The sequence below is a fragment of the Cinclus cinclus genome, chromosome 1, assembly GCF_963662255.1.
Source record: "Cinclus cinclus chromosome 1, bCinCin1.1, whole genome shotgun sequence".
Classification (NCBI taxonomy): Eukaryota; Metazoa; Chordata; class Aves; order Passeriformes; family Cinclidae; genus Cinclus; species Cinclus cinclus.
The window spans coordinates 46,765,737-46,793,552 of NC_085046.1; the positions used below are offsets into that span (position 1 = coordinate 46,765,737).

The following is a 27,816-nucleotide window of genomic DNA, read 5'->3' on the forward strand; positions in this document are numbered from 1 at the left end:
TAGCAAGGAGGGAACCTCAGCAACCAGTGGGTCTCTCATTTACTGAGAAGGCTGTGCCAGTGAAATGGTGCAGGGGACAGCTGAAATAAGTGGTGGGTGAGGTTCTGTGAGACCCACAGGCTGTAGCATGAGGAGAAACAAGAATCACAAAAAAAATCCACTGGTTTCACAGCTGCCCTGGGGTAAATATCCTCTGCATTTACTGCATCACACAAAAATCATGCTTTCTGCTGACATCTCCATGTCAATGCCAGGTGAAAAATTAACCTTCCAACTGAGCAGCTGCAGCAAGATGTGTGATCAACCAGGCACTATTGCTCTACTTGCCTGTATAGGAGGTAAAATCCTCTTAATTTGGAGAGGGGCTGTCAGCGAGGAGGAGCAGGAAGGTACATTCAAGAGGACATAGTCTTTAAGCTGTGCCAGGGGAAGATTTCAGTTGGATATTAGGATGAATTTCTTCGTAAAAGGAGTGATTAGCCATGGGAATTAGTGCGGGGAGATGGCAGAGTCACCATCTCTGGAGGTGTTCAAGACTGGACGTGGCACTCAGTCCCATAGTCTGGTTGACAATGTGGTGTTCAGCCACAGGTTGGACTACATGATCTCAGAGCTTTTCCAATAAATCGACAATTTTCCAAGCAAATTCTGTGATAAGGCAGCCACGGCTGGATGGATTCCGAGCACACAACACAAGGAAGCCCCGGGCAACAGGGCCGCAGACAGGACCACAAACACAGAACCTTAGAGGAGCACCTCACGAAATCGGCCGTGATTCCAAGGCGAGGGAAATGGGCTCGCCCTCCCGGCGCGCCGCCCCCGAGCGGGCGCGCTCGCGGCTGTCTGCTGCCGGGTTGGGCGGCGCTCCTGTCAATCAGAGTCCGAGTGCGGGCACCGCCCCCTTTCCCGTCGTTCCTGCGCGCGGCGGGCGCTGAAATTCAAATCCCGGTAGCGGTTGGGGCGGAGGTTTGGTTGTTTGTTGGTGAGCGGATACTGGTGGTACCGGCACAGCGATGGACCCGTTCACCGAGGTGAGGGCACGGCCTGGGCTGTTCTGTCTTCCCCCGGGCCGTCAGGTGGGGAGGAAGCGCAGCCAGAGAGTCATGGAGTTGTCATTGTTGGGGACCGCGAGGACCCAGGGCAGGAAAGGGGCCGGTTGAGGTCCGAAGGGTGAGGGAGCTGCTCGTTGCGCCCCGCTGTCGGGGCGGGATAGTTGCTCCTGGCTGGGTCCTGTCAGCCACCCTCGTCCCCGCTCGCGGGGAGATTTGCGGGCTTGCAGTGACCCTCTTTCTCTGCAGAGGGGAGACACTCGCAGCCCCGCCTCGCCTTGCTCCTGCCGGTGCCACCGCTCCTGGAGCCGCTCGGGCTGTGTCAAATTCTGCCGGGAGAGGATAGAGCACGGGTGATTGGCGCAAGGGTTTGCGTAGAAGGGGCCCTTTTCCAAGCCGGGCCTTTGCCTTTCATGCGCGTCTGGCAGATAAGATTTCCAGCGGGGGCGGAAGGGATCCCAGGAGCAGACGGGGATGCTGTTGACGCTGCTCTGTGCCTGACATACCTAAAGGTCGCCTCATATCATAAGTCTTTCCAAAGTGGAGGACATATGATAAACGAAGTGTCCTATTTGCCACTACTGCCACCTGCGTCTGGTCGCTTTCTTTGGCAGGCACAGTTCCTCTATATGTATATATATATGTATATATAAAGCTGTTAGAGTGAATTGGCTGTGTGTGCTTAAGTTTTACAGAGGCAAAATTAATACAAAAATGAGGAATTAGCCATCTTGAATCTGTATGAAGGTTTCTTAAAGGTGCTGTGCTGTACTCTGATTTCATGTCAGAGGTGTAGTTTTAAAGATGTCTTGTGACTGCTTTGAGAAATGTCGTAGTAAAAACGGCCTTCAATCCATAGCCTATGTCAATAAAACCTGAACTATTTGAAAAAGAAAAATCAGATACACTAATGAAATATTCTCTCCTCCCCTCATAAGCAATATGTTTATCAAACTGACATTCTTTAGGTAATTTGAGTGCCCGGAAAAGATGACTGCACAAATCTCAATTTTTAAAAAGAACATAAGGTGCTGATCTGAACAGCTTTACTAAGTATGTTATGCCAAGGCAGTTCTACCCTACCCCCATGTAAAGTCTTGCTAAGTGTAAACGTCTAAAACTTCCTTCCTTAATTGGTGTGAGTGACATGATCCAGCTCGTCTTAAATAAGATGCTACAAGTCCAGACTACTGAATCAACTTTAGAATGGTTTTGCGTGCTGGGAGGTACTCCAATCTGTACACACCCTTCTTGTACATAGCTGACTTTGAAATGCTTTGAAAATGACCAACTGTGAGGCCACGCCCCATAGTAAACTTCATTTAAGTGTTAGCCAGTATTGCAGAATGGATTAAAAAGTCACCTTATGAAGAATATTTCCACTGTGGAGGACATTCCACTGTTGTGTAAAGTTCTGATCCATATTAGTGTCCTAGTATTGATGTTTAGTAACTTCCCAAAGTTCTATGAAAAAAGAGAATTTTAGCACCCATTTTAAAGTATTTATGTTCTGTGGTTTGTGCTGCTATTTTTTTCTCTTGATATAACATTCCTTTAATTTAATTGTTTTCAAATAATCTTTGTCTACACATTACCTTACTCTTACTTGCAGAGACCTGGTGAAACACCATAAATGTTCATTATGTAAAATTGAAGCCTCAATTGGATGAAGCATACTGTTACTTCAGTGTCTGCTGATCACTTTGCAGTAGCAATTTTTTTACTGTGTCTCAATGAATTTAAGGCCAAATAAATCTTGGTGTAAGAATTAGTGGCATGCTTTCAATTAATTTCTGAAACAATGTTTCTTTTGGTTAATATTGCAAAAAAAAAAAAATCTGATAACCTGAACCTCACCATATTATTAATACAGATGACACTGAGGATATGCTACAGTGGGTACTTTCTCAGGATCACAATGAACATACTACTTGTGACTCTCTATTCATAGCTGATTTTATAACTCAGCTTTCTTGCACAAAAGGGTTTATGTTTGGTACTACAGGATGTTAGAAATTGTATATGTTATCTTGTACTTTGAAGTAGTTTTTACCATTCAGAGAGGCAAGGATAGTTTCTTAGCATGGAGGATGAGCAAAGAGAATAAGCGATGCAGTTTGGGGAAAATTTGCAAATGGGTTGTTTGAAGTTGTAACTATTCCTTTATTTGCTCCCTTTTATTCTGCTAGTAAAGCAGGGTATTTAGAACAAATTCTTGTAATCATGTATGGGCCTAGGCATCTTCTCTAATATGTACTTTAAAACATACTTTTGAAAAACTGAAGTTTTCCATTAACATGTGAATTGGGAAGGTTTGTCTCTGATTTTTAGAAAGTGCTTTTGTAACACAGTGATCCTCTGACTTTGACTTCATAGCACTCAGATTCCTTGGTGTAAAACAATAGGTAATGGTCTCAGGCACATAGTGTGATTCTTGGGGCTGTTCTGTGCAGGGTCAGGAGTTGGACTTTCTAATGGGTTCCTTCCCATTCAGTCCATTCTAGGATTTTAGACTTCTTTGATACTCTGAAACTTTGTCATCAGAACACTTGGAGAATGTACTTGTAGAAAATACTCTGTTGATGAAAAGTTGGAAAGTAAGTCTCAAGTTGTAGAGTGTGGCTTACTTATTGTGTGTAACAGCACCACTGGAATTATGGCAGTTGAATGGAAAATTTGAGATACAGGAAGCCAACAGGAACTGGAGCTGAACAACAGAGGTATGCCCTCTTGGGAAGTGACATCTCATATGTAACAACCTCTATTTTGCTCAACTAACAAAACAGAAAGGAATGTACCTCTATTTGAATAAAACTGTAGGAATACTTTTGGAAGATGTATTCAATTTTTGGTAAGAAGAGCTGTTAATCTAAATCACCTATAGGATTTTTTTAATGTGGGGATTACATGCACTTTGTAGCTCTGCATTTTGGAAATAAGGAAAGTTGACTTGTGGACACAACTAGCATGGAATCTATACTGAAGGCATTCATGGCATTTCATGCATTTTGTTTTTGGGATTTTTTTTTTTCCCAAATTCCTCCTCTTTCATGAAAGTTGGCAAAGCTGAAATTTGCTTTCACAAAAAAAAAAATCTGTTGAGATTGACATTCTCTTTGTCCTGTGTTGCCATGCAATGGAACATTGTTTAAGACTTCAGCCTTAAGACAGTTAAAAATGTGAAATATGTATTTAATTGCTGTTCAACAGGACAGATAATGGATGGCACAGTTCTCACAATAATTTATGTGCTGCTAAACAAATGCAGTTTATATGCTTCCCTTTAAAGGCCATTAGTTCAATTGCACAATTTTGTGTCTCAAACTTAAAACCTAGATCAATAGAGTAATTAAGTATCCTTTAGATGTGATTAAACTGAGTGATAATGACTTACAAATGGTATATTTAAAACAAACCACAACCTATTTTAAACTTAAGTTTAAGTAAGGAATCACTTTGTGCTAGTGTGGAACATTTGCTAAAACAGCTATTTTATATGGAACACAATTAGGGTATTCAAAATTCCAATGGGTAGGGAATGAAAAAGAATGTTATGTAGCATAACTGGTATCTATAATTAGTATTTATATGTGTTTCTGTATAGAGATATCTTAATAAACAGGCAGTTTATCATAATACAGGTAGGTATAATATCAGTCTATTCTTTAAGTTTGAGGCAGAGTTTACCTTTTGATTTAGAAGGTGTGATAGCAAGTTTTTTTAATATTGATAGCCATGTTTTTATTTGTTGAACTTTTTTGCAACCTCTTCACAATCGCTTCAGTGTTGTTTTGTTTTATTAGAGGGTTAGTTCCAGTCAGGTGACTTGACTAGATGCCTTAGGAATGTTTCAGAAAACCCTGCTAACAAGATTTGACAGATCAAGACTGTCATGTGGTGATTCAGGATAAAAAAATTACTTTTGAATGTTTCTGATGACTTTGGAGTCTATAGAAGCCCCTCTTCATTAATTTTGCCATTGCTTGTCTCTCTTTAGTCTGATTTTCTTTCAGAGCCAGGCTAGTTGGAGACAATAGTTGATTTAATGACTAAAATTTGGAACCTACTGGCTATCTGTGCTAAAAAGAATTCTAACATCTTTTTAATCTGAGGTGTTGCCAGCTAACACACTGCAATGTCTGGTAACACATGACTTATTGACCACTCAGAAACTCCTCGAAAGGACCCGCACCAGGCGAGAGAACCTGCAGAGGAAAATGGCAGAGCGACCCAAGATGGGGGCAAGACCCACAATGCAGACCAAGAGGGCCAGAGAGCCTTTGGCAGAAACTGGTAACCAGGCACCTCTTCCAGGTCATGAAGGTATTTTGTGGCATGTTTAATAAAGATTGTTTTGATACCAGTCCCATCTCTTTTCCAAAGGGAAAGTGAAAACACTGAGCGTTTATCTTAAACTAAACAGTGGTCAATGCTGTTATCTGGCAACTAGGACCAGCTTGTGTTTAGCTAGACCTGAGAGCAGATGTGCCAAGTTATTAGTAAACTAATTAGAAATAATTTCATAATGCCAAAGAAAGTGCCTCGTACTTGGTAGATTTGGGAAAGGCATTTTTTGGGAAGCATATCAGAGTATTCATAAATCATAACTTTATTTGCACTACAATTTTGTGTTGTCAGAAAATATTTTAGATTATTTGAATACTAATTTGCTTGAATACTGTGACCTATCCAGTAAAACCAGATACAAAGCCATCACCATCAAAAAGGCTCTGCCCTAATGATATAGACACTCAGCCTTCTAGTTCGGAGAATGTACAGCCAGTTCCTTCAAGTTCCACAAGCCATGATTCTCCTCAGATGACTTCAGAATCACAGGAAACTGCTACTAACAGAGCTTCATTGGTTCAGTCTCTTAAGAGAGTAAAACCAAACACCAAGTCAGAAATTCCTGCAGCCCTTTCAGTCAAAACACGTATGCAGAAGTTGGTGGAACAGCGACGCTGCTGGGATAGTGAGGGTATGTTTCTCTTGCTAAGCACCACTGGTGCCTCTCAATGTTTGCATTGATGATAATGTTGGCTAGAAGAAGGTAATTTTGTGTGTCGGAAGGTTAATGTTTTCTTAAAGAATTCTAAGACAGTACTAGGGCAGGCCTAAAATATTGAAGCTGTTGTCAACAGCTTAATTTCAAACATTTTTTCCTCTACTAATCTGATGCCTTGCTCCTCACAACGCTGACATAATTAGTAAACTGCTTGATTAAAAATGTTTAATTTTCTTAGTCTCAATGCCTCCAGGGCTGGTAGTTTGATTTTGTTGATGTCAAGAACATCTAATTTGTGATAAAAACAATATATGCAACTATATCTCAATATATTTTATTAGCAAAATAAATGTGCTTTCTTTTTTTCCAGATCCCTCTGAATGTGCTCCTCTGTCTCCTCTACAGTCAAAAGATCTGACTGTTTCTCCACCTAAGACATCCAGTACCCTGGCAAGTGAAACCCCTATTGGGAGAAGAGGCCATTTAGCTAACCTTGCTGCTACAATTGGTTCCTGGGAAGATGACATAAATCATCCATCTGCAAAGCAAAACAATGCACAAGAAAAGCCTGGCACTACTTGTTTATCCAAATTGTCCACTACAAGTGGAGCATCTGCTAGAATCAATAGTAGCAGTGTAAAGCAGGAAGCTGCATCCTGTTCTCAAAGGCTTATTGAGGCTTCTATTAATAAACCAGCAAACTCAAAGAAAGCGGTGAGTCTCTGATTTAGTTGCTGATTAAAAATTGATTTGAGTATTGTATTGGGCAGACTAATGTTAGCACATAACTATTTAATCTGAATTTAAAGATTTAGTGTAAGCAGTCTTAGTCTATTTACAACTTCTGCTTTACTGCAATCCCACACGTCCTTTTCTTAATAGCAGGTCTGAAACAGCTTAGAATTCCTTTTAGTGAGACTTGAAGATGAGAGTACTTATATGTTTTGTTGATATCAATATGCTTGATAGCTGCTCTTGACCATCAGAAGGGGGGCTTGTTACACAGATACCACAGATACCGGGTTTCACTCTGCAACTTCAGGTAGTTGATTGACTGAAATTGTAAATGTTACTGCTGTGCAAAGAGTCAATTAGAATTATGAAATAAGTAGTAACAGACATTTACTATTCAATTTATGCAGTTTCTGCAATGATAATATTTGTCATGTGCATTGTTGTTTAGGGAAATGTGGGATAATACCTGAAATAGCTGGCAAGAGCATCTGGAATCAAATGCTGAAGCAATTTGAAATACTGGATTAAAAAAAGGTCTATTTAAAGCTTAACACTTTTTCTTGTTTTTTTCTTTTGTTGAAGGAATAGGTGTATTAGGTGATATAGTATGCTATGAAGAGTGCTTTAATTCTTTTTCTTATTCTCTTGAGAGAATAAGAACATGTCGTCTCTTTTTTTTTTTTTTTTCCCTTTTTAAGGATACAAACAGCTTTTTAACACAAACTTCAAGAGTTCCTGATCCCTGTTCTAAAGAATCAGAAGTACAACAACGGCTAACAGAGAATTCCTGCAGTCCTCAGAAAACTGAAGAGGATATACAAACAGTGAAGTTAGCTTTGCCTCAAACACTTCAGTCCAAAGCAGAGCCAGTCAAAGGAACACATGTGCAACTTGAACCCAAGGGTAAACCCACAACACCAGGTAGTCTGTTTTTCAGCTTCAGTAAATATTCAAATTAGGCCTATGTGTGCTGTGTTGAGAACTACATATTAGTTAAGGTACCATACCAGATAATACCTATTTTGAGCTGTAACTTGAGTAAAATGCTGATGAGTTCTGTGATAATTATTTTAAGTTTTACAGCTTTTGTATTTTGCAGGGGATGTTTTCTTGGACATGGTTTTAGTAACTCTTAAGAGCAAAAGCAGCCTAACATGAATTGAGATTACTCAAAGTTTATTTCAGGTTATTGGATACTGTATGTATTCATTTGATATAATGTCAAGAGCCTTCATATTTAGAAGAAATCAAAGCTTGCCACATAGGTGCTCTAACTTTGCAATGTCTTTATTTTCAGTGATAGCATTGATGTCAAAACAAGTAAACATCTTCAGTTTTAAATTCAACTGCTTATTATGTCAAAAACCTGGACTATCATGTTGAACTCTTAAAAATGATGGCCAGAAAAGCAAGTTTGATATGCTGACAGTTATATGATGATAAGCTCAATCAAGCAGAGTGGATGCCAAACAACATATCCTCTTCATGTACTAGAATGCTTATTTCTGTTAAAGATATAAGTGGGGCTGGTGTTAGAGGAAATTTGGAAAACACAAACCAGTTTAAATAACTGGTGTTTTACATATGGACTGCTGTGATTTACATTTCAGGTTCAATTTGTATAGAGTATAATAGAGTGAGAGCTGTAAAGGAGGCAGCTTAATTGCTTTACTAGGAACCTTCATCAGGATACAAAATTGCAGTGTTTTCTTTAATTTTGTGAGCTTTTTTTTTCCAAGGCAAAACAATTGTTCTTGTAGGGGGATCAGGAATTAAGCCCTTCCTGGAACGATTTGGGGAGCGCTGTCAAGAGCGTAGCGCACATAGCCCTGTTACAAATACACCAGGGTGCAGAACACCCATTGTTACCCCAAATACAAGGACGATCCAGGAGAGGCTTCTCAAACAAAATGAAAATTCCTCTACTGCCAGTTTAGCACTTCATCTTAAACAGGTATGACTTGTTACATTCATAGCTAGCTTATAAGCTTGGGGAAGGTTCTTACTGTTCTGCAGCTACCTGAGTAATCTGAAATGTTGTGACATCCTAAAGCTGTCAGCTTTTCTCCCATTTCCCTTCATTTATTTAGGAACGTGAACGAGAGCTTGCATGCCTTCGTGGTCGATTTGATAGGGGCAATATGTGGAGTGTGGAGAAAAGTGACAGTTCAAAGAAGAAGCTTTCAGAAGCTAAAATGGTAATGTGTTACCTGATCAATCAAAATATGATACTTTGAATTTTTTTAACATAATCTGAATACAGAGTTATAGGTGGAAATGTATAAAAGGGATAAAAACCTGTGCTTTGGGAGTGCCTAGGTTGCACAAGACCACTTGTTGAATTATTTGTATGATTATTAGGAAAGTATTAGATTTTTTTACCTCTGGTAGAATTGACTAAGACAAGGGATATTGCTTTGAGCCAATTGATTTATTTACTTTTTGATCTTAAGTCTTGGGGGGTTTTATGTTCTCTAACTGCAAAAGCAGAAGAGCTTCTAACACATATCTAACATTTACTACTTCAGCTAAATATCTTGGATAAATAAGTAGGGTACTGGATAGGTAACCTCTTTTTCCTGGTACATGTTAAAATGTGTTTCTTTCTGGAAGTTTGTTTTGGTTACTTCGAACATTAACTTCTGAATGCATTCTATTTTTATTCTTTCCAGGAAAGCCAGTCTCAGGCTAGTCCAAAACATCCTCGTAGTTCAGATGCCTCTGCTCTTGAATCATCAGAAGACACATCAGCAGGTGACAGGCCAGCAAAATCTCCCAGAGTGGAGTCTTCGGGTGAGAACTGTCACAGTTTGCCTGTGACTAGTGCTGGACAGGAGCACTGCACTTGATATTCGTGAGCAAAGAAAGAGGCCAGTAACACTGATGTGTGCAGCTGGACCTCTCCTTTGGTTGCTGATTATCTTGTCTAAATCTTCTCGTGTGATAGTAGTACTCTGCACTCCTATACCACTTGGAAGGGTGGCAAGGCAAGATTGTCTTTTTGCTTTTCAATAAACATACCTAAGTTTTAAATCTTTAATGGAGGCTAAGCGCAGGGAAGTGAATGAGAATTGTCAGTTACCTATTTAGTCTATCCTGAGTATACAGATTGCCACTAGAATCTAATGGGGGGGGAACTCTTCCCTTGTCAGTATCCTTTTATGATATTAATTCTTATGGTAGGACACATAAAAAGAATTGTGAGGTGCTCCTGACATCCTTTCTGGTACTTACTGAGCAGAAGAATTCTCAGCTCTTTGTGGAAAAGGTGTGAACTTAGTTTACACTGTTTGGTAGACTGTTCACTTGTACAATCAAATGACCTAGAAAAATTTGGTTTGCATGCAGCGGTTTGTAGTGGATATTTTTGTTTGTCTTTTTTAAACTTTCTCTTTTTGCTCTAAAGTGTCAGCACTTCACTATGGTTTCAGCATTGTTCTTGTGATGTCAGTTTTCTGATTGTAAGACGGAAATCTAGATATACAGGTTGTAGAGGATATTCTAATATTTTTCCCTGACGTGTGGCTAACTGGAATATTTAATCTAGTGGTTTTTGTTAATAAAACTTGTAAAATTCAATAACTAAAATAAAGGCTAGACATAACACTTCTTTTCTTTATAACTCCCTTAGATACTTCTAAATGTGGAGAGACCCATAAACCCAGTCCTCTGAAGATTGCTGAGTTGAAGAGCCCTGTAAAAGCAATGTCCATCTCAAAACTTGAACAACTTGATGAGAAACCGAAAGGTTTGTATTGCATAGATGTATATTAATAATTTAGCTCTCTATGGCCACTTGTCTAGGACAGTGTTAATATCCTTCAAGTCTGAACAACGAATTTACTATCTGTTTGCTGACCCCCATGTGCTTCGTAATGAGGTTTATATAAAACAAATTAGGAAACCTCTTTTATCATACATAACCCATCTCTCTGGATATTAAAGTCTTCAAGGCATATTAAAAAGCTGACATTAAAAGTTTGTGAAATGACTGTTCTGCTGTTTGACTTGGAGTTAAGATGTATTTGAGCTAAAAGGTTGAAATTGTTCAGAAAACTTGTCTTTTCATCCCCTTTCTACATTGATTATACAGTATATGTAAAAATAGTATATCAAAATAGCCATGGAAGTGTACTTTTAGGTTCTATATGCACAACTGTAAGTAGTGATTTTTAATCATGCTTGCTTGTAAAGCAAAATGAGTTTACTTCTCTGTTTAATGGGAGTCTTGATGCTACTAATGTATTTAAAAATGTCACTCTTCAGGTGAAGTATATGAAGGCAAAATCCTTGTGGATAATGAGATGAATAGCTCAAAAGTGATAAATGAGATTTTTGAAATTCTTCAAGAGGATGGTTCAGACATAGAAAAGCTGAAGAAAGAAATGAGCATGAGCCTGGAAGGTGAAAGTGATGAGGATGAGCAGGAAGAGTCACTGAACATTTCATTAATGTCTCTGTTAACCCCTCTAGTGGAATCTGTTATTTCAGAGGTGAGAATTCAGGGAGGGTGGGGAAGGGCTTGATTATCACAGATGTGTGATTGGCTTGTGAGCTGTGGTAAAAATGTGACATTAGGAGTATTAGTATACCTGGGCAAATAAAGAAGTTACAAATGATATTTTGCTGATGAAAGCATAAGTTATTTTTCTCTGAAAATAGTGTAGCATATTGGATGCTCTGCTAAACAAGTGGTCTTCTGCTATACCAAACTTGTTACTACTAGTACTGGACTTGCAGTGGTACATATGCATTCAGTGGAGTGACTGCTGATGAAAAATCTGAAGAGCAGGAATTATGTAACTGTACTGATTGGAAACTAAAGGTCACATCTCGCTGATAATCTGTTATTGTCCTTAAATAAATAAACTTGCTCTATGTCCATATCTGTAAAATATCATCTATAAAATAATATTAAGCAAATTTACTGTTTATATGTAAAACAAGTAAAGGAGAGAGAAAACATTATGTGAACAGATATATCTGTAATATGTGTCCTTTTCCTCAGGCCTTTGGTTCTCCTTCTAAGTCAACAGGGGAAGGTAGCAGTATCAGTGATGTAAGTCTGAAATCTGAGAGGTTCCAAAGGACTAGAGTTCCCAGGGCAGAATCTGGAGACAGTATTGGTTCTATGTTGGAAGATTGCAATCTTCCTTACAGGTAATAAACACAACCCCCCACCCCTGATTCTGTGAATGTACATGTTTAAAAAGCCAGTGTTTTAACTCTTCTAATGATGCATACTACTCAAACTCAAAACTGAGCTACAAATTCATCTTTTTTGCAAGATCTCAGCCTTTATTGTAGTACTGTAGATTGTGTAGTCTTTTCTGTTGCTTAAACTTAAAATCAGCTGATGGAATGCTTTCTTTAAAGCTATTTAAGCAAGTTGGAAAATTTCAATATATAATACATATCTATGTATGTATTAAAAAGAGCTTGGCACACCTGTGAAACATTTTGTGGGGTTTCCTTTTTTAAGTGTTGATGTATACAGATCCCAAAGATTTAAGGAAACTGATTGTCCTTCAATAAAGCAAATAATAGTTCGCAAAGATGATGTTGCTTCGAAACTAGAAATGAGAAGAAATGGCCCATCTGATCAAGTCAATATCAAAAAGAAAATCCAGGTACCTAATATGCCTCTTAAAATCCTTTTCCTAATGTACTGTTTCCAAATTTAATTGCCCTTGTGAATGTCTAGGACACTAACATACTGCTTAGAACCACAAAAATTAACATAAATATCTAATGGTAGGGAATGATGATGCCTAATTTGAACAGATAATGTTTCTCTTGAAAGGATCATATTATAGATTAGGTCTGGAGAGAACAAGCCATTATTTTGAAAAGGAGACAATTTGCATTGTAGCACTACCTTTGAATTAGTCAGAATTTGTAACTACCTACTTTCAGTAGGTAATATTCTGATCTTTACTAGTGCTTTGTTCATGCATATTGCTGGATTTCTGGTTAGTGCTGCTTTTGCAGGTGAAGGGGAGACTAGACAGAATATGGAACATAGAATATTGGAGTCTTTCACTCCCCACCATACCTGTGATATTAAAAAAAAAGTTGTGCTGCAATGTTCTTTTGCTGAAGTAATGGTAAACTGCAAGGCTTTTGTACTTTTCTCTCTAAAGGATCTGATTTTCTTCTGAAGCATTGCCCCACCAAAAATGCTCATCTTGAGACATTTCCTTGTTTGAACACTACACTAAAGATCTCTTTTTGGTAATTATTTTTATTATTTGTTTACTCTAGGAGCTGAACAATGAAATCAACATGCAACAGATAGTGATTTATCAGGCTAGTCAAGCTCTGAACTGTTGTTTTGATGAGGAACACGGAAAAGGGTCACAAGAAGAAGCAGAAGCAGAGAGACTACTTCTCTTTGCAAGTAGGTTTATATACTCAAGTTCAATTCTTGTAATGAATGCTCTGTCAGAGTTCATAATTTCTTCCCCACTCATTTATTGTGTTACACTGTGGCCATTTATTAGTTGTTCTTCACCTGGAAAAAAAGACTATGATAGTATATGTTTTCTGTCATCTCTTTATATAGGGAAGAGGATATTTTTAGCATCTTTCTTGACCCTTATATTCCTACTACACTGTAAAATGATTAACATTTGAGCTGCATTTTACATACTTAACGGCAAGAAAAAGTTGTTCAGTACTTTTTCTTCTGTAGAACTATAATTAATTTCTTCATGCAGCTGAGAAGAGAACTGCTTTATTGGAAGAATTGAATAAACTGAAGAACAAGGGACAACATAATCAAACAAATAAAGCGGCTTCTACATCCACTGAATTTGTTCCCTCCAGGGGATCTGTTTCTATTTCAGAAATGTGTCTACCTCTAAAAGCAGACTTTGTATGTGCTACAGTTCAAAAGCCAGGTAAAACTAGCAAACAAAAGCTTTTTCTTTTTTCCTCTTTCCTCGTTCTCCCTACATATATTTCTGACTTTTTTTTTTGTTTCTCTGTTTGGTTTTTTTTTGGTGTTTTTTTGGTGGTTTTTTTTTTTGTGGTGGTTGGTTGGTTGGGGTTTTTTTGGTGGTGTCCTCTGCACTGATGCTTCAGCGATGTTTCAGTGAAAGCTGATGTGTAGACTACGGAGTATAAAGAACTAAGATTATCTGCTGATCTGACTCAAAGTTCTTCTCCCTTTTCACACACTGGTTCATGTAGGTTTGGCCTGAGTTGCCCCAGGCAGTAAAGCAGTTGCTGTAAATACTAGTAGACACAGCATAAAGAAAATAAAATTGTTTCAAGATTAAGTTTATAAGCAAGTCGTAACTGTAACTAAATGATTTAAGTAGGGTGAAACAGATGTGCTTAATAGCAATGCAGTACTTGGGGATTTTTTTAGATACTTGGAGTCCTCTGGCTAACCAAACCATCTGATGTGTACTTACAGAAGCAGGAAATTACTACTATGTTATAATACTGAGATCTGGAGCAGAAAACATGGTTGCAACTCCATTAGCAAGTACTGCTAATTCTCTGAATGGAGATGCTCTTACTTTTACTACGACATTTACTATGTAAGTATAAAGAAACTCTTTTTTGAACCAGTTTTAACTCTGATGGTGGAGCATACATAAAATAATTTAATGTCTTAGTTATTGGAATGTCATATTCTGCAACAAAGGATGGAGAGATTTTCTGGTATAGCCATTTCCTTCTAGAAAACATAGCTGAAAGGCACTTCTCTCAGAAGAGCAGTCTAGACTCAACTATCCATCAGCTCTTTTATCTCTTGCATTTTCTGCCTTTTTTCCTTTCCTGGAACACCTGCAATGACAGATGGATTGCTGTGCCTGAGACGTGTTTTTCTTTTTTGCAGTAACTAACATTTTATATAGGTGTATGGTTTTGGTATCTGGAAAAATAGTGCTCTTACAACTATAACTTTGACTCTCACATATCAGCTAAAAAAGTATTGGGAGTTCAAATAGCTGTTTGTTAATAAGTCTTCAAAATAAGCTCTGTTTTTAAAGTTCTGGAATCTTCACTTAAAGCTATTTACGCAGAAACCCATTCTGTGACGGGGAGGGTGCAGTCTGAGAAATGGTAGATGCATGTCATCTGCCCCTTGTCCTCCTGTCCCCTTTTCTACTCTGAGTTCTGGAAAGTATTCTAAAATAGTAGTACATTAAAATCTTCTTGCTCTTTGGACAGTTATAAGGAGCAAAAGGAGGGAAGAAGTCAACAGTGACTTAAAACCCAACAAAACCAACCAAAACAAAAGCAAAATAAACCCCCCAAAACCCTGCCAGAAACCAAAACAAAAGCCTTTTTGCTTCAGTTTTTTTCACTTGTTTTTTATTCTTCCCTTTTAGGCACAATGTGTCAAATGACTTTGAAATAAATATAGAAGTTTACAGTTGGGTATGTATCATCTCCTGTCAAGAGAAGATGTAAGGGAGAATGATGTGTTGTACTTTCTAATACTTTCTTGCCTTACAGTTGCAGAGAAAAGAAGTTATAAGCACTGATAAAAGGAAAAAGACTAATAAATCTAAGGTAAATGGAACCTGAAAATCCGTATGTAATGTTTCAAGAGAGGGTGCACTAGGAGAACTGACTGATAGTCTTAGACAATCTGTTGTTTGCTTTTACTTCCTTCTTGGAACATCTGCCATGACAGATGGATTATGGAGACCAACAGCAATTAGTAGATTGGATCTGCAGCACTTGTATGAGTCTGAAATAGATTGGTGGGGAAGAAGTCTTACTAGTTCTGGATAATGCTATGCTTTGCAGACCTTTCTTTATTAGGTCTAGGGCCTGTAATAGTGATTTATTGCCCTTTCTTTCCACTTCAGTTGAACTATGCCAGTCAATATACCCTACCCTGGAGTTTGATTTGTCTTAAAGGTTTTATTGATCAACTAAAAACTCTTTCTCTCCAGTATTAAGTATAAGCACTGGATGCTTACTTGTTAAAATATTCATTGTTTTAATAAGGGAGTGCATATCAAGTGTGCTTTTTTTAAGGATATGTAACCCTGAACAAGCCTTTGTGGAGGTGGTTTGGTTTTATTTTTGGCACAGTGAAAGACTCCCACAGTGAAAGCTTCTACCTATTCTCTAATAAAAGTTTCAAGTCCCAGGTTTGCTTTTTTCCTGTGTTGTAGTTTAAAGGAATTTTTACTTGAATGATTTTGTGCTGCTGTAGGTAAGTTGCTGATAGGAAGTTATATAGGTTTGTCAATGGCATCCTATATCTGCTTTTTGACAAGCTGCTTAGACTTGTGTTTCAGCCTCAATAAGAGTACATAATTCCAGTTTGTGTTTAATATACAGTCTCATACTTTGAGATATTAATTTGAAAATAATTATGTATAACAGCAGTATAGTCAACATATCTATACTTTTACTGTTAACTCTTACCTTCAGTTAAACAAATGTAGCTTTGAAATCCCATTACATAGGTAAGAGGGCCTACTAAGATAGGTGTTCTCAGATATGCTAATCATTCCAAGTTAATGCATGCTTTAACTTTTCTGTAGTAATATTTTCATTGATATGTAGCATTTCTTTCACTGAGATATATTATGTTCTGTCTAAAACCAAGACTTATAGTAATGAGTACCCATTCAACATTTAAGATAAGCATTCAATAGTTTCACTGTCTAATTTTCATGCAAATGAGGTGGACAAATTCAGTAGCAAATGCATTTATCTTCTTGTCTTCTTTTGTAGGTTATTACTCCAAAGAGATTATTAACATCTATTACCTCGGTAGGTATGACTGTAATATTGTAACAAGATCTGACTATGACCCCTTTCAAAGGCCATGTTCTCACACAGATTAAAACTGTTCCCCTAACAGGTTCTTTCTGTCCCTTACTTAATGCTCTATAAATTGTCAAGTTTACTGCCAATTTTTTCTGTCAACAGCTCAAGAAACAGCTCTGTTACATGTGTAATGCTGTAAATATGAAGTTACTACACATTTATTTGGACTTTTTGATTTTTTTCTATTTGATTGGGTTTTTTAAAGTACTTCAGATCTAATTTCTTTTTATCTTAGATTTGTCTTCATAGAAACTGTCAGAAGTACTTTTTCACTAAGCTTTTATTTCTCTCTCTTCCTAGAAAAGCAGCCTTCTTACTCCAGGTAAGGAAAGTGTAACTATTTTATGCCAGGATGAATAATCTACACTTGCTGTCAAAACTGCTATATCAAATAATACTAGTAATAGATGGCAATTCATGAGTAAGAAACACTGAATTTTCCAGCCCAAAAACCCGCCCTGTGCTTATATCTAAGTTACCCTTATGTTTAATAGAAGATACCTTTACAAAATCAAAACTAAAATCTGGTATCAGGTACCCATAGTTTACATTTTTTCCTGAAAGTATGAATTCAGATTAATTTAATGACTTTTAAAGTAGAGAACTAGAGTCTGCTGTCAGCATAGTAATAGAGAATAATTTGAAAATATTAACAGATCCTGAAATACTGCTTGTATGTAGTGTTTTGTATATATATCTATACAAAAAAGCCATGTATAAACTTGTTTATATATTTCTGATCCTTGACAGGGAAAAATAGCATCTCTGTGTTTTTCTAAGTGGATAAAAGTGCTTCTAAAATTCTAAAATACACTTCTCTAACTCAAGTATGAGATACTTGAGCTAGCTTTAGCAGAAATTGCTCCAATAAGGAGCTCATCCAGAGCTAAAGGAGCCAAAGCTCCTCTCATAAGGAGCTAAATCCAGAATGTGTGTCATGCTGCTGCAACTAGTAAAATTCTTGAGCTACAGTGTGTGTTTCTCATGATGTAAGTGCAAAGCAAAGTACAAATTCTGGAACATTGCAGTGTGTAATTTGAGAAGAGGTTAAGAGATTGAAAAGTCATGTTTCTACTGCACGGAGTGTGTACTTTGTAGAGTGCCCTAGCATGCTCTCCATCCCCCGGGACTTAAAATGCTTTGTTTTCTCCTTTGTGGATTTTTTCAAAGCTTGTTTCTGAAAGAAAAGATCTGCTGAGGAGGAATAGTGTGTATAAAGATTCTCTCTGATTGTGCTGCTGGGGTGCACTGCAAAGAGCACTTCTCCTGGAGTACTGGGCATGCTTACAGTAGTGCAAATAAAGTAGTTTTTTTAAGCCTTGCAGCATCCTGATGATGTATTTTGTTATGACTTCCCTTTAACTCTTCTCCACAGCCATGGCCAGTCCAGCTGGTCCAAATGCCATACGCAGTACAAATTTCATTCTTGTTGGATTCCACAAGTTATCACTGTCTTCTGTAGGAAATACCAAATTTGCATTGGACAAGGTAACGGAAATTATTGGTTACTAATCCAAAGGTAATTGCATATTACTAGAAAAATTACTCTGGATTTACTTTTCAGGTGAAAGTAGCATCTTGGCAATGAAACATAATATATTGGTTTATAGATATTTACATAGTTATTAAAATTTTTTGCATAATTGTTGCTTACATATGATTTCATATTAATGAAATGTAATTTTGAGATAAACAGACTTACATTACTACACCAGATGCTCTTTGATTTCTGTAGCTCAGTGTAAGGTATGGGTATGCAAAGATAATGAAGGAATTTGATTACTGTTTTGCTTTCACTGAAAAAAATTGATTTGTGCAATTAGCTTCTCTATACGTGGTCTTCATATTGTTGCTCCTACTCTTGTAGTTATCACTAAAGAAGGCATTAAGCATGTTTTAATGATAATGAAGTATTTGAATTTTTCTGCACTTAAAAATTGCTATTTGAACGTATTTAGGAGTATGAGTTTTTCCCTTTTATATCCCAATTAAATTTGTAGAAGCAAATAGTCATAAGTTTTTGGAGAGCTATTATTGAATTTTGTTGCTACTTCCTTGTCTAAACATAATGTTTATCGGCTTTTGCTATGAGAAGTTTAAAAAATACATTCTTACATTCATTGTCATCTCTAACCTTGTAATATCTAATACCAAAAACCTATTTTAATAGGTGTTAATGCCAGCAGCTATCCTAAGCTACTTTAAATTAATGCAAATGTTACTGCAGTTTATGGTAGTACTAAATCACAGCTTAAGGTACCCAAACACCAGCATAATTTTATTTTTTTTTTTTTTTTTTTGGCCAATCAAGTCTTATTGTGATGATAGTATTATTGCAATAACAGCTTCTGATGAGAGATGAGAAAACAAGAACTAGTTGTGTTTGTGTATAAGCCTTAAAATATCCCAATAATCCCAACTTGCATTTTAGAAGTTTTACCTTTTGTAGATAGAAGTAGATCCCTTTACTGAAACATCTGGCAGAACTTAAAGGATAAATTTCACTTTTGTTACTATGTGACTTTCAGAAATAGCAGCTTTGGTTCTTCAGCATAAATGTTCCTCTTAACCAGAACTATAGTACGTAGAACTATACTATACCAGAACTATGTAGAAATCTTTGTATAGCTTCCTGATTGGAAACCTCTTATTCTTGGAGTTAATGAAATCAGCTTTTGCATTATATTCAGCAATTTAGGCTTGGACTTCGTTGGTTTACATTGTATGACAGGACATTGGGCTGGACTAGTGAAATATAGCAAAAACAGTGTTCAAAAAGAATTCCAGGGAAACTCTCACTGGGTTGATTTTTTGCAGATGCAGTCTTAGTTATCTGGCAAGAAGGGTACTTCTTATTACTCTTATGACTTGTTAGGGGTTTTTTGTTAAATAACTACCTCAGTAAAATTTAAGTTTTGACTTGGCCTATGGCTGTACCAAACAGCTGCTTTTTAACTTGCTTCATGTGTTTCTCATATGGAACTAGCTGGTGCCACAGTGATTTTTTTTTTGGTGGTTTTTTTTTTAGTGTCATTACTCTCTTTTATTTATGTACTGTTAAAATTCAGGGTATAAAGGACCAAATATACTCATGTGTAACTGTGTCCTTTTTTTCTTCTAAACCATAACTTTACAGTAATTGCATTTAGCATGTTTCTTTTTCCCTAGATAAATTTTGAAGGGGAGGAAAAAGGATTGTTGGGCTATATGTTCCAACACAAGGTTGCTATGATCCTTTAGTTTATAATTTAATATAGTAAACTGCTTCCTAGTGCATGTTGTTCATTTCTGTCTGGCCTTTTTTGCAGCTTTTTTTATTCTTCTGAGAAAATACTTACAAAGATTTACTAACTAAACACATCATGCTAGAACCATTTAAGACTTGTGGAATGCTACCCCTGGTCTTTCACAATAATAAGCATGTTGCTAGAACTCAGTTATATAGCTTGCCTAGGGTTTTTCCTGAACTGGCATGTTTCTTTTGTCTTCCTAGATCATTAGAGGAAGGTGTTTCTTAATTATTTCTAGTCAGGGAATTTAAGCCAGCTTCTTGATGAACTATGCAGAACTTAGAATCAGCTGCTGTGCTGATAAGAGATGCAGAGAAAAGTATCTGGCAGTCTAAATTTTGGTTGAACACAACTTGCTGCTGAAGAAAATTAAAATCTCCCAGGACTGAAATAATCTTGTTTTCTATTCTAACCTTGTTAGAATATATATTTATCTAGCTAATAATTTTAGTTCTGCAGAAGAAAGTTTTAAATAAATCTTGATGTTTTCTCTCAAAATTAAGCAAGTGCTAATTTTAGGACCTATTATCTCTTATTTTTAATCAAAAGTCTCATAAGAAACCACTTTTTTGAATTCTTGAGTTATCTTGAGACCCTTGACAGATAAATCTTCTATGAGATTAAGCTGTGTTCCTATGGCAAATACCTGAATGTTCACACCAGAATGCAAGATAACTTAGCTTAGTTTTTCATCTAGCTGGATATTTGTCCAACTGCTTTCTTTCCATCACCTTTGAAAGAGATGTATTGTTAACTGGAACTCAATATTTTTTCATTATGTGTACAGGAGGGTGTTTTGAGACTTGCTTTAGTAATTAGTAATGGTGTTTTAGGCTCTGCAAAACTGTGTTGTGTTTGTTATACAGTCTCTCTGCTTTGCCTGTCACACGGTTCTTCACTTAAATTTCATAAATTGGATTCTTCTCTTCTGACATAAAGCTTAAAGGGGATGCAAAACTCAAACTTGAAGTGGGAAATGACCAAATGACCTCAAGGCCTCATTCAGAAATGGGTTTTACTGTGCTTTATTAGTGTTATATGCTACTATTTCCTGGTGTAGCATGTAGGGTTATAGTTGTCTTTTGCTGGTAAGTTGTATCAGTCTGGATTTTTTATTTGTGTTACATGGAATTGTTTTAGTATTTTTTGCTTCTCAGGTGATTATGCAGGCTCCTACTTAATGCTTAGAATTTTTCTGTGCTATTCTATTCCTGTTGAGTACAGGAGCAAAGCCCTACATGCTGTGTTAGTTGAGTAGATTTAACATATAAAAATGATTTGATCACCTGCTTGTATGAGATCTGATGATTTGATCACTTGCTTGTATGTTTTATATCTGGGAGGAAGCTGCAGGATGTCTGCAGCTTGAAGGTGATTGATTTTTCTAACCACAACACTGATTTTGGTGTTCTGCAGGCACTGAGGCCCACAGATGTGCACTTTTAACTACTGAGGGTTACTCCTGTTCATCTGAACTACTAGCAAAATTTAGTTCCATTTGATTGCCATTGATTCTATAGTTCTGAAAGTGATTTTGTTACTGTGTATGCATGCCTGTGCCTATTCCCTGGCAAACAGTTCTTTATTTGTATTTGAGTACCGGCATCGACTTTCCTGGTTTTTCTAAGAATACAAAATAGCAACGTTTCTGATTTTTTGTCAGTTTCTTTTTACAATTCTTAGCAGTGTTGCTTATTCAGATTAGCAATAAAATACCAATAAAATACGGTGTGTAGAATGCCAGGTATGTCATCATTTTCTTGTTGAATTAGCAGTTCGCCTCAGTTTACTTAGGGGGGAGGAGGGTGGCAGGAAGGGATGTGATTTCATATTAGTAGTCAAGGTAATGAGGCATTGTGTGGAAGTATTAGGGAAAGCTCAAAGGCAAACCTTTGTTGCATGCTCTTCCTCAAAACTCTTGACTAACAACTGTTTAACTGACCTCTGGTCCAGTAATGAAGCTACTATTTTTTTTTCCCAGTGGCAAAAGATAGGACTGGGAACCTTTTCTGTTAGAAATTACTTAATACATGTTTTTAACACCTTGAGTGCCAGTTGAGAACTGTTTTCATTACTTTTCCCCTTTCTAGATTTTTCTTTTATACAAAGATTTATCTCAGTAGGCACTACTCCATCAGTATCTGCCAAAAATGCTTATGGTATCCAAGTACTGTTCCTGTTTAAGCTCACTTTGATATTTTCCGAACAACTTGGTGTCAAACAGAGGCAGAAGCTTGAAAGGTGTGGACTGGTGCCTTGTTGTTTCCGACCATGCTTGAAGAGCCTGTTTTTATAGCTAGAGTGCATGTTTATATGTATGAGCAAACTAATAAATAATTCTTGGAAAGCTTCTAAATGAACTCGAAGCCAACTACTGTCTTGCTTGACTCTGACTGCTTCTTGCTGGCTGAAGGTCCTAAGAACAAAGTGCAGGTGGCTTGCTTGAACTGGTAAGACTTAGTTGAAAGGTGTCAAAATTAAATGATTGTTTTACGTTTTGCAGGTTCCCTTTTTGTCTCCTTTGGAAGGTCATCTATATCTGAAATTGAAATGCCAAGTAGACTCTTTGGTGGAGGAGAAAGGGTTCTTGGTAAGGTATTTACTGTATTCACTTCAACTTCCTGCATTGGAAATTACCGGTCCTATTAAATGTAGTAATTTTTTAATGTTGCACCTAAGCTTAAAACTGGCTTGATAATTTTTTAGTTTGTTTTTTGGGTGGTTGTTGTTGTGTTTTTTGTTTTTATTTGTTTGTTTGTTTTGTTTTTGTTTTTCATCTCTGAATCAGGCCACAAATGTTTCTTAGTTTATCTTCTACAACAGTCTAAGGTTACCTTTTAAGAGTTTGTGTATCTCTCTTCTAAACACCTGCTTATTTGTTTTTTTGCACTTCAGTTAAGCTTCTTGCTAAAATCTGTGATGTTCGATGAGATTTTATTTTCTTTAGCAGAAAATTTTATAGGACTCTTTCTGTGTGTGTCTTATAAAACAAAAGATTGGGTTTTTTCCATTGTGTTTATAGCCTTTCAAAATGACCAAGAAACAACAGTATTTTTTTGAGAAACATCTTGTGTAGTTCCCTCTAAAACTGAACCTAGAAAATCCAGCTGATACTTGGGCCCAAGAGCTGGAATTGTTGAAATGTCCACAAGATGGCAGTAAATGTGCTATGAAAAAATGAAACATTAGCATTTGCTCTTATCTTGGTGTTTCCAGAAATCACGATTTCTTTAGACTCTTTCCAAACACTGCTGTCTCTTTTCCCTTTACTTAATTGAAGTTGAACAGATTTCATTAGATGCAAACATTTCATATGCTTACAGTGTTTGCTGTCCCATGTTTCTGTGTACTAATTTGAGAAATATTTGCTTAGTATGTAAAACCTGAAGAATGATGTACATACATACTGAATTTGTTCAGAGTAAGGGTTTGAAAACTCCCTACATCAATGAATATTATAATCTGAGTTGTGAAGAGTGAGAATCACAATACCCACATTAATTGGAAAAAAAGCACTGTACAAGTTCAGGAGATACCAGGAACAGAAGTTAGATACTAAACTCTCCATTCCAACACTAAGGAAATGAGGCTTAAAATCCAGCATCCAGTGAAAGAACTGCCAGCATAAACATTCAAAAATCAATTTCTAATTTCCTTTGAACTGAGCAGACTCTTGAGAGCAGCCTCTTTAGTAGCTGCATGTTTTTTAATCCTGATTTGCAAGTCAAAAATTACTCAAATATCTAATAATAATGGTTTTTTGAACATGTTTTGTGAACTATCCATACTTTCATATCCTATAAATAACCCTTCTTTAGCTTAAAATAATGGGAATGCTTGTTACAATCAACATGAAAATCTGGTAATTTTAAACAGCAATGATAGGTACCTTTTATCACAAGGCTGCAGATCTGAGAGTGATCATGTTGAGCTAATTTTCTACACAATCTGGAAAATAAACTGAGTAGAAACCTCTCAGTGTAATGTTTTTTTTTTTCCCTTCTCTTTCATTTAGCCCTATGAAGGGTTCCACTTACAGAACTGTTCTGGTAGAAAAATAGTCAAATACAGACCAAGCTCAAGGTACAAAGTTACCCCATTAATTTTTTTTTTTAAGACTATGTTTGAAGATGTCAGTGGATTTGGAGCATGGCACAGACGCTGGTGTGTGCTGTCTGGAAATTGTATCTCCTATTGGACATACCCAGATGATGAGAAACTAAAGGTAATGCTGTTTTATAAAGCTTAAGTCTAAAGTTCTGTGCTACCCTACACAAGCAGCTGTTCCTTTTTAAGGACAGTAATGTTTAGGCTTTAGGCTGGTAAAGCATGGGATTCAAGCTCCTAAAGCTTCCTTGGGGAGTGGAGGGGGCTTGTCTTCATAAAGCTGACCTAAATCAGGGCAAAATCCCTGTCTAGTAGGAAAGGGGGAAAAGTGATGGCAGATCTATACGTAATTTCCCCTTTAGTTTTGAGGCCTTCCATTGTGCTCATTAAATCACTAATTATTTAATTGAAATTGATTTCACATATACAGCTCAATAAGCAGACTATATCTAGTTGCCTTGAGTTTTAGAGAAAATGATGACTAACAATAATATAGTAAGAAATTAGTGGGCAATCTTTGCTGATTGCAAAAGCATAGTTGTAATTATAGACTATCTTGTTTGAAGTCCTTGTCTTCTTTGCAGCTCCACATTGTACTGGAGCTGGTACTTCTTAAATGGTTCTCACTTAAAACTAAGTTCTTGTTGGGCTAATGAGACAAATCAGAGGTTCATCTGTCACTGAGGTGTCACTTCTTGTCTCCTTAATGTGTTCCTGCAGTGTACTAAAATATTTCCAGGTTCTTTTAAAGACTGCTTTCAAGAAGGTTTTTCTTGCTCACTTGAAGTTATTTACCATTAAACACTTTCTTGTTTAGTGGCAGAACATTTTCTTTCCCAAACTCTGTGGTAAACTTCGATCCTTTTGGGACTTCTTTGCCAATCCAGATGCCCGAGTTTAGTTTCTTACCTACTAACAGAGGAAGACCATATGCTGATAGTTGACATTGCCAAAATATATCAGTGTATTTTCTTTCCTTGTCAGGAGAGAGGGAAAAATCTCTGCCTACTGTTGAGACAAGACAGTAAAAAAAAAATAAGTTAAACAAGAAGGTGGTTCTTATTTTGCTTTTGTCTGTAAGGAAGAAACTTTGGTTTGTTTTCCAGATTCTGTTCTGGAAAATCTAGGTTTGTTTCACTATTTTTCAGAGAGAGAGTCAGCTATATTTTGGTGATCTACAGAAATATTGAACTTACGAAATGCCTCCCCCTTGCCCCTACTATATCTGTTCCATCGTGCAGAGATAGATGTCACTCGGAAAGATCTGTATTAGGCCATGATTACGTTAAATAAAGGCATGGGTTTTTAAATAAATTTCTTACAACTGCACGTGCATCACCTTTTTGTATGGAGTAACTGACTGAAGGAAGATGTGTTCACTTAATATCATTGAAGCTGTCAAAGCATATGTTGGTCAGAATTACTCAATTGCAGTGTTCTTGACTGATGAGCTGATTTTACTTTCAGCATCCTTTGGGCCGGATAAACTTGGCTAACTGCACTAATCATCAGATTGAACCGGCCAACAGGGAATTCTGTGCCCGTCCCAACACTTTTGAGCTAATAACTGTCCGGCCTCAGAGAGAAGATGACCGTGAGACCCTTGTCAGCCAATGCAGAGACACGCTCTGTGTTACAAAGTGAGTGCGTAAAATCATGGAGATTGTGGGGAGGGTATTTTACCTCATGTGATAGTTTTAGTAATGTAGGAGCTTTACAGCTTTGTCATTTAAATGCTAAAGTTTTAGATGGTGCTGGAACTGTTTTGTTGCTTTTAGTCTTAAATGCTTTCTAGAAGTGGAAATGCCAGGTGTCTAGCTTGCAGGATTGTGGAATGTTTGACTTAATTTTTAACCCTGCTGTTGGGCTCCTACCATTGATTGGTTTGACATTTGTTGCAATAACTAATTGGAGGTGGAGAATAATATGTTGGGTTCCTTGCCTTCTAGGAACTGGCTGTCTGCTGATACTAAAGAAGAGCGTAACCTTTGGATGCGAAAGCTCAACCAAGTCCTCATTGACCTTCACATGTGGCAGCCTGATGCCTGCTATAAACCTACTGGAAAGCTTTAAACTCAAGAAGGGAACTACACAAGAAAAGAATTTAAATGAAAATATGGAAGTCTTCTGGGTCACTTATGCTTTAAGTTTGAGAGAGTATTTAACAATATACAGGACTATGTTACACAGTATTTTTATTTCACTTAAAAAGTTTAAAAACCTTTTTACTTCCTAGTTTTGAGTATGGTAGACAGCAATTAGCTGTTTCTGAAGTGCTAAATATTTATATAACTCCTTTTTTTGAAGCCTTCTAGCTAGATCCATTCTCTTTTTTAAGCAACTAAATTATTGCAGGAAATCACACTTCAGGGCAGGAAGGGAGGCACTAGCTAGTGGAAGACAAGCTTTCTAGATAACTCAGCTCCCTGAAACAACCAATAGTTCAAAATAATCTTAACAAGGATGCTGCTGAAGCACAAGATTTAATGTTTAGCATTTGTTTGGGTTCTTTTATAATAATCACGCATAAAAGTAACTAGTCAATTTTATTCTACAACATGCAGTATAGATAATTCTGCTTGTACAACATCCTTGTGGTCAGAACAAAAAAACATATTGCAATTGCTCATACAAACTAGTATGGATAAGTGCGTGGCACATACGCTATGATTTGCAGTTGTGGAATTATGTATGCTGTATATTGCACTTTGATAGAAAGGGAAGGTCTTGAATATTTTTGTTATGACTATTATATAAAAAAATCAAACAAAAATTTAGGTTTAGGGTTGTATACACCAATATTTCCTGGGACTTGTGGTTTTTACAAGCTAGAATTCTCCATTTGAGAATCGGGAATAGTTTAATAGGCTGTAAAAGTGCCCTTTTTTTGGTTTTGTTTAATAATAAGATTTTACGAAGCTGCTACACACCAACTAATAATCTGCTGGCTGAAAGAACAGGTCTTCCTCCCCTTCATAGACACGTCCACAAATGCTTATCAAAAAAGTACTTCAGACCCATCATGAAAATGGCAACATTTCTCAGTTAAAACTTGCAGTTTTCAGTTTTTCACTGAGAGTATTGAAATACCAACTCATTACTTCACTAGGAATGCACTAGTGGAAAACTTAGATTGCTATTGCTGTTAGACATTCACACTTGAAACACTAAATTCTATTACCTTGTACTGTTTTTATCCTGCCCCTTTTGTACTTGCTTTTAAATCTCATTTTCTGTTCTGATGTCTAAATTTTTCCAAAATGTATCTGGAGACTTATTTCATTCATTTAAAATAAACAGTAAAACCCTTCCTGTTTTGATAATGTCATCTATGCCTTTGAGATACTAATTGGTAGGCTGAAGATAAACTGGACTCCACACAGTGTTTAAGGAAGGATTCTGTTCTGTATGTGTATCCCAAAATTCCACTTGATAATGCAAAGCCTTGGATATAGCTAGCTGAATTTTGTAATGGGAGCCCAGATTGTCCATGTGCAGCAGGTCATCAAATATGAAAAGGAGAGGATTTTTTTTTTAATGTGACAGACATGGCAGTAGAATAACACAACACAGACGGTGTAAGAACAAATTTCAGCAGTGGATGTGTGGTAGGCTGTCTTACTAAACTCCCAAGTGAGTTAAAATTATTAAATTTTGGATTATGAAATAAGTTCACAGAAAGATGTTAAGAAGAGAACTGGATTATATTCAAGAGAACATTTTTATTTAGGCTAATTGGACTATTATCTCTTGTAGAAACCAATCCGTTCATTGTGCAAGATGTTCTCATAATGGCAAAGGTATAAAGTGCAACAGGTGG

At 36.9% G+C, this 27,816-nt stretch overlaps 1 protein-coding gene across 1 annotated transcript; it reads left to right on the forward strand.

Moving 5' to 3' along the window:
* The first annotated feature begins 957 nt into the window (after nucleotides 1–957).
* ANLN (anillin, actin binding protein) lies at nucleotides 958–27,260 on the forward strand. The gene is made up of 25 exons (XM_062497283.1): nucleotides 958–1,031; nucleotides 5,219–5,372; nucleotides 5,743–6,027; nucleotides 6,425–6,768; nucleotides 7,488–7,710; nucleotides 8,550–8,743; nucleotides 8,880–8,987; nucleotides 9,462–9,582; nucleotides 10,421–10,537; nucleotides 11,056–11,282; nucleotides 11,798–11,949; nucleotides 12,272–12,419; nucleotides 13,054–13,189; nucleotides 13,509–13,691; nucleotides 14,213–14,339; nucleotides 15,138–15,186; nucleotides 15,265–15,321; nucleotides 16,504–16,542; nucleotides 16,900–16,921; nucleotides 17,975–18,087; nucleotides 19,768–19,821; nucleotides 22,393–22,479; nucleotides 24,007–24,114; nucleotides 25,464–25,636; nucleotides 25,946–27,260. Exons 1-25 carry the CDS (start codon nucleotides 1,014–1,016, stop codon nucleotides 26,067–26,069), a joined length of 3,363 nt encoding a protein of 1,120 aa, XP_062353267.1. The 5' UTR covers nucleotides 958–1,013; the 3' UTR covers nucleotides 26,070–27,260.
* The last annotated feature ends 556 nt before the right edge of the window (nucleotides 27,261–27,816 follow it).